Source organism: Leptopilina heterotoma, unplaced genomic scaffold, assembly GCF_015476425.1.
Source record: "Leptopilina heterotoma isolate Lh14 unplaced genomic scaffold, ASM1547642v1 Lhet_402, whole genome shotgun sequence".
Classification (NCBI taxonomy): Eukaryota; Metazoa; Arthropoda; class Insecta; order Hymenoptera; family Figitidae; genus Leptopilina; species Leptopilina heterotoma.
In genome coordinates, this window is record NW_025111066.1 from 619,151 (window position 1) to 627,059 (window position 7,909).

General features: G+C 25.0%; 1 protein-coding gene across 1 annotated transcript in view; it reads right to left on the minus strand.

Moving 5' to 3' along the window:
- Positions 1-6,994, minus strand: part of LOC122506280 (ADP-ribosylation factor-like protein 3) — a 128,126-nt gene extending 121,132 nt beyond the window's left edge. The window contains exons 1-2 of the mRNA XM_043618374.1: positions 6,859-6,994; positions 5,880-6,008 (exon numbers count right to left, since the gene is read on the minus strand). Coding sequence (XP_043474309.1) covers positions 5,880-6,008; positions 6,859-6,861 — 132 coding nt within the window. The 5' untranslated portion in view covers positions 6,862-6,994. The remainder of the gene's footprint in view (positions 1-5,879; positions 6,009-6,858) is intronic.
- Between the last annotated feature and the right edge of the window lie 915 nt (positions 6,995-7,909).

The following is a 7,909-nucleotide window of genomic DNA, read 5'->3' on the forward strand; positions in this document are numbered from 1 at the left end:
TACCAATCCGCCACAATACCTTACAACTTTCGAAAATAATAGAAATCAATGTTTTGCGCCAAGAGCTGTAAAATGAGTATACATACTAAATTTCAATCGAATTCATTTATATTTGTATAAAGTAATGCGTTTTATGTTTTAAAATTTTATTAAATTTCAGAATAAAAATTTTTCAGTTTTTAATTTTTATTGTAAAAAATGTTCGTTGTAAAAAAAGAAGACAATAAGAAAAAAGTTGTGCTTTTAGATTTTCTTCAAGATAGCGCTTTTGAAATATCGAAATTTTGAGTTTTTATTTTTTCCTATATTTGATACCTTTGACTGCGTTTTTAGCTTTCAGCCGATCGAAGATCGAGTTATTTGACTGAATTCCTCAATAAATTATAATTTGTATGTATGCATTTTAGAAAATGTAATTTATTTTGCTCTTTATAATATTATCTACAATTTTATTTCATTGAATTTTATTCATATATTTTTTACATAAATAAATAAAATTGAACATAAATAAAATTATTACTAATTTAATTTGCCTAAAAATTTTGAAAAAATGTGTGTTAACAAAATTTAAAAAGCATAATTGCATAATTAAAACAAAGTTAAGCAATTTTAAACAAAACTCATATTTAAATGTTAGCTTTATCAATATATTTTGTGTAAAAATGAATTTTGTTTTTTAAGAAGCGCGCGATATTGCAGCCATCTTTTCACCTTGGTCAATCAAGAATTTCAAGTCAATTTCAAGCGTGCATGACAGAAATGTACATTTTTCGAGTTCGATTCTTCGATTTTCACGTCTGTTTTTAGAAAGGACTGAATATTTTCAGGCTAATAAGTTACTGAAAATAGATCTACATTTAAAAATCTAAAATATCGAAAATTCAGAACTCAAAAATTTAAACAATTATACAAAAATAAAAAATTACGTATTTCATATAATTTTCATATATTTTTCTATAAAGAACGAGAAGATATATATTAAACCGAATTTTAAAAATTACTATAAATTTCACATAGAATCGCCCATATATATACATATGTGACGCGACACGAGAAAAGGGACCTATCGCCGCAAAAGAGAATTTTACAGGGAGAGCGTTTAAAGCGACGCCATGCGCAGAAAACCCGTGTATTTACGCGTACATGCTTAACTTTTGGGCTTTATATTATTAACACTATTTAAGTTTTTCAACTTTTGATTTTTTCACGTGAAAGAGCAAAGAATAATCTGTCGAATAGCACCATAATCTCAAAATCGATTTTTTTAACGATAGGTCCCTTTTCTCGTGTCGCGTCACATATATTAGGGTGGTTCTTATTTGGGCGATGTTTCCAAATCTTTGGTCTCACCCCAAAAAATTAATCAAGGTATAAAAAAAAATTTTTCTAAAAGTTTGAAGCAAATCGAACAATATTAACACGTGCCTCTAGTCGACTGAAATTTTAAATGGAAAATACATGTAATTTTTCCTTGAAATCACAAAAAGTTTTTTCTAGCTTATACAAATTTATTTAAAATTCTATAACTTTGGGTTCTTTGAGTACATGATAAGAGGTAAAACTTCCAATTTTTTCAAATTTTTTTTGAAAGTATTTGTTCCATTTACATGCTTGATGAATATGCCGCTATCACAGTAAACACTAAACAGGACTATAATATTAACCCTTAGATGCATACATTTATTTATTCATTTAAAATTGACGAAACTCGGTACTAGGGGGTTTTCGGGTTGCTAATTACGAATCTGAGGTTAGTTCAAAAAAATTCAAAATGGCGGATCCAATATGGCGGACATAAAAATAAAAAGTTGTTCATTTGGACTAAGACTCGGTACTCGGGGGTTTCTGGGGTCGCTGATTACGAATCCGAGGTTAGTTTAAAAAAATTCAAAATTTCGGATTCAATATGGCGGACATAAAAAATAAAAAGTCGTTCAATTGAACTGAAACTCGGTAATCGGAGGTTCTTGGGTTCGCCGATTACGAATCACTTTGAAAAAGGTCATTTTGAAAAAATTCGAAATGTCTGAGCCAATATCGCGGATATTGTTACTCGTTCTTAGCGTTTCTAAGATTTTAAATCAAAAATTTTGCAATGCCATTGAAGGCTGAGTATCTCTGTCTTTCAGAAGAGAGAAAATTTTTTCTGGAATTTTATATAAATAGTTGACTAACAAAAGAAATCCTTCTTACTTTTATTATGTACTATAGAAAAGAGACTACAAACAAACAAAAAATCAAAAATATTAAAAAACGAAAAAAAATAAAAACAAAAAAATGAAACTAAAATCTCACGTCCTCGCCGCTTGTTCCGGGTAACGTTAAGAACGAGTAAGAATATCCGCGATATTAGCTCCGACATTTCGAATTTTTTCAAAATGATTCGTAATCAGCAACCCCAAGAACCTCCGAGTACCGAGTTTTAGTTAAATTGAACGACTTTTTATTTTTAATGTTCGCCATATTAGATCCGACATTTTGAATTTTTTTAAACTAACCTCGAATTCGTAATCAGCGACCCTAGAAACCCCCGAGTACCGAGTTTTAGTCCAATTGAACAACTTTTTATTTTTATGTCCGCCATATTGGATCCGCCATTTTGAATTTTTTGAACTAACCTCAGATTCGTAATCAGCGACCCGAAAACCCCCTAGTACCGAGTTTCGTCAAATTTAAATGAATAAATAAATATATGCATCTAAGGGTTAAAATTATAGTCCTGTTTAGAGTTTACTGTGATAGCGGCATATTCATCAAACATGTAAATGGAACAAATACTTTCAAAAAAAATTTGAAAAAATTGGAAGTTTTACCTCTAATCATGTGGGTAGCTCCATGCCTAAAAAATCAAAGTTGTCCCCTACTTCTTCGATTTTGTTGAAACTTCGAAATTTTGAAGTGGAATACATTCCAGTGAAAAACCCTAAATCGATTTCGAAAATTTTTTAAAAATTTTGGATTTACGAGGTTTTTAAAATTTTTTTTGAAATTTTGAAAATGGTATATCTCAAAGGAAAATGAATAAAATTTAATGAAATTTTCAGGGAATGCTTATTGTTTACTGACAATTCAAGAAAATATTTTATAAAAAAATTTTTTTTTTTTAAACAAATTATTTAAAAAATAATTTTTAAATAAACAATTTTTTGAAAAGTGCAATTTTTTTTTGCTTTCAATAACAATGATTCGATTCCCACTTATTTCACGAGTATTTTCCAAAAAAAATCGATGGAGGGTCTGAAACTTTAGGAGATATTGAATTTTTTGACCTGGCGCGCAACCGTTAAAAGCGCATTTTCAGGCTATACTCTACATACAAACTAATGTTTAAAATCACCTATAAGTCGTAAATTTTAACCGAATTCAATTTTTCTTTTTGGAGAATGTCAGGCAATAAATTTGTAAGAATACTGTGCACTTTTTAAATTTATATTTGTTTTAACAAATTATTATTATTATTGTTAATTACTAACTTTTTACATATTGTACCTAGAGAGGTGTATTTTTTACAATTTTGCAATTTACCGGACCTTACATAAATACAGATGCAGATTTAAAACATAATTATTAATATTTGAGCAAGATTTAAACAAATTATTATTGTTTATTTCTAATTATTTACGAATTAGTATACTAGAAAGATGCAGTTTTTTCTAATCATGCAAATTTACCAAACTTTTTCAAATCCTGATTTACATTGAAAATAAAATTATAATTTAAACAAAAATAAGAATAATAATAATTTGCTTAAAAATTGTTTAAATAATAATTGTACTTTTAATTTTAATTTGGCTAGGTCCATGACAAAAAAATTAAATTTGTCCCCTAGTTCTTTGATTTCTATGAAATCAGAAGTTTATTATTATAGCTCTGGAATAAAAGCCTAACAAACATAGTTTTTTAAAAAAAATAATTGTTATAAACATTTTTCGCAACAAAAATTTAATAAATTTTATGAAATATTTTTGACGAAGTAAATAATGATATTGCATACCTACTAACGATAGGATAAGTGTGTTAGTTGTGCTGCAGTTTATTATTATAAAAATTTTTTATTAACAAAAAAATAATAAATTTCCTTAAATTTATATGTCAAATTAAATAATGTTATCATTATTTACTTCAGTTAAAACTCATCTGTTTAAAATAATTGTTTATAACAATTGACTTGATTAAAAAATTGTTTAAATAATTGTTAATAACAATTAAATTAAATATTAATTGTGTTATTTTGCTTCCCGAAAGTTAATTTTACTTAATTTTGTAAACTCAATAAAGTGTTTTTATTCTCAATGTCTTCGAAAGTATTTAAATTTCAAAAGCTTTCAATATAGGCAATTTGTTATTTATTTAATATTTATAATCGTGATTAACAAATAATTATAAAATCGTTTTCACTCTTTTCATTTGCGTGTGTTCTGTGACAATTTCTTGAAGTTTCATAGAAATCAAAAAACTAGGGGACAACTTTAATTTTTTTGTCATGGACCTAGCCAAATTAAAATTAAAAGTACAATTATTATTTAAACAATTTTTAAGCAAATTATTATTATTCTTATTTTTGTTTAAATTATAATTTTATTTTCAATGTAAATCGGGATTTGAAAAAGTTTGGTAAATTTGCATGATTAAAAAAAACTGCATCTTTCTAGTATACTAATTCGTAAATAATTAGAAATAAACAATAATAATTTGTTTCAAATCTTGCTTAAATATTAATAATTATGTTTTAAATCTGCATCTGTATTTATGTAAGGTCCGGTAAATTGCAAAATTGTAAAAAATACACCTCTCTAGGTACAATATGTAAAAAGTTAGTAATTAACAATAATAATAATAATTTGTCAAAACAAATATAAATTTAAAAAATGCACAGTATTCTTACAAATTTATTGCCTGACATTCTCCAAAAAGAAAAATTGAATTCGGTTAAAATTTACAACTTATAGGTGATTTTAAACATTAGTTTGTATGTAGAGTATAGCCTGAAAATGCGCTTTTAACGGTTGCGCGCCAGGACAAAAAATTCAATATCTCCTAAAGTTTCAGACCCTCCATCGATTTTTTTTGGAAAATACTCGTGAAATAAGTGGGAATCGAATCATTGTTATTAAAAGCAAAAAAAAATTGCACTTTTCAAAAAATTGTTTATTTAAAAATTATTTTTTAAATAATTTGTTTAAAAAAAAAAAAATTTTTTATAAAATATTTTCTTGAATTGTCTGTAAACAATAAGCATTCCCTGAAAATTTCATTAAATTTTATTTATTTTCTTTTGAGATATACCATTTTCAAAATTTCAAAATAAATTTTAAAAACCTCGTAAATCCAAAATTTTTCGAAATCGGTTTAGGGTTTTTTACTGGCATGTATTCCACTTCAAAATTTCGAAGTTTTAACAAAATCGAAGAAATAGGGGACAACTTTGATTTTTTAGGCATGGAGCTACCCATATACTAAAAGAACCTAAAGTTATAGAATTTTAAATAAATTTGTATAAGCTAGAAAAAACTTTTTGTGGTTTCAAGGAAAAATTACATTTATTTTCTATTTAAAATTTTAGTCGACTAGAGGCACGTGTTAATATTGTTCGATTTGCTTCAAACTTTCAGGAAAATTTTTTTTTATACCTTGATTAATTTTTTGGGGTGAGACCAAAGATTTGGAAACATCGCCCAAATAAGAACCACCCTAACATATATATATATATGTATATATAGTGAGTACATATATTGATTATAGGATGTTGACGAAAAAATTTGAACAAATGAAATATTTTAATATACAATTTATAAGATTATAAATGTTTTTAATCAACTCTTCATTCACTCGTGCAGTGACCGTAATTAAAAATTAATTAATTGATGGACATTAATTACCTGAGTAATATCTTCACTAGCAAGAGCTTTTAAAATCGTGGTTTTTCCAGCATTGTCTAATCCCAAAAGCAATAGTCGTAATTCCTTTTCTGGATTTGATCGAAGTTTTTTTAAAATTGCCAATAAACCCTGAAAAATGTTAAAAACGTACATTTACTTTAACATTAAATAATTTTAATTACTTAAGTTTGTGTTGAAAATCTATGTATAGTATATCTATATATAGTGTATATATATATATTATATTATATATTTTATATATTTATATATATATATATACAGTGTTGACATTTAAAAAGATTCTCACTGACCTTATAATCTGAGAATCAAAAATAAATACATATATAAGTAATATTTTTATTTAAAAATAAAAATTTTGAACTGGAAGATCATGTTCTAAATAGCAAGGAATAATAAATTTTAGGATCACATTTTTTATATAGAATCTGATTTCTAATTATAATTTAAATCTGTTTTTTGTTATTAAATTTTTTAATGAAATAATTTTAAATGTATCCCGCAGCGGTAAGTTTAAAAAATGGATACTTAAACTTGAAAACTTATAATATTAACTTCACTAAATGTTACAAAATATTTTATATATTTTTACATTTAAAATTTTTTCTTAACTTAAAAATACTGAGTAAGTTAAAAAATAATAAAATTTGAAGTTTTTGTTTCAGCTATTAGCATTTTAAAAAACTCTTAAACAAATTTAATCGGATTTCAAAGTTCCAAACATGTCTTAAGAATTTCAAATAAATCTTGAAAAAATAGACTTCTTTAAGGATGTAATGTTTCTTCTGCATAAATAGATCAGTTATATATTATAATAAATAAAGAAAATTTTCCATACATAGTTAAAAGTGAATAATTCAACTTGTAAAAACTTAAAAAGTTTGTAAGTATTTAGGTTATGTTTTCAAATCATATAATTTTTAAGTTTTAAAAAGGAAAGCATAAATTAAAAAATATTTACCATATTTTTATGCTGTTGTTGCTCAAAATGATAAATAACAACAAACTCCTTAAAATGATTTCTATGCCAGTCAACTATGAAAAGTTAAATATCCAGTGTTTTGCTGGCGACATATCGGTTTCTATGTTGGTTGCTATGTCAGACATGGCACCTGCTTTTCATGACTTTTACGGAAGTGCGTACGCACTATGACGTCACTTCTAGTGTCGTCTTTCTTAACTTAGGGATTTCAAAGAAATTCAGAAGGTACTATATAAGTTACTAGCATAGGAGCTTTTGTTTTAAATCATTTACTATACTTTATTAACTAAATATTTGGTTTAAAAATTAAGTTAAAAATTAATTAAAGAAGGTTAAATTATTATTCTTAATTACTATTCTTAGCTAACATTGAGCACTACGCTCGCCTATCATATTTCATATTTCACGTTGTGCAGCATATTATAAAATAGCATGTTTAATAAACAAATTAATAATTAAAAAAAAACTAATTAACTATAATAATAGAAAATTCATACATTCTTTTCGTCCAAATCTGAAGTTTATCTTATGTGTATGCTTTTGTTTTTATTTCTTTAAAAAATATTGTTTGACAAACCGAAAATATGAAGGTATTTTTTATGATTTATAATAAAATTATATTTGTAATTGGAAAATTAGAAAATGTAAAAAAAAATTTATTTATAAAAAATATTAGAAAATTGTTAATTGTTAAAAATTATTATTATGAAATAGGAAAAAAATCCATTTTATGCATAAATTTTATTTCTCAATACAATAACAATATTCTTCACAAACTTATTTTTTTCTTTTAGGGAAAAAACAATACTTCCATTTGTTAATAATTTTGTAGAAAATTCTTAATTTTCATACGGAAAGAATTTGCATCATTTCTATTTCTTAATTACAATTGTTCTAATAAAATTTAAAGTTTTATAAAAATAAAGATAAAAAATGTTTATAAATTCTATTTGTCAATTGCAAATTTTAATTAAAAATAAAATTGAAAACTTTTAGAAAATAAAGAAACAAATTTTATTTAAAAAAATGT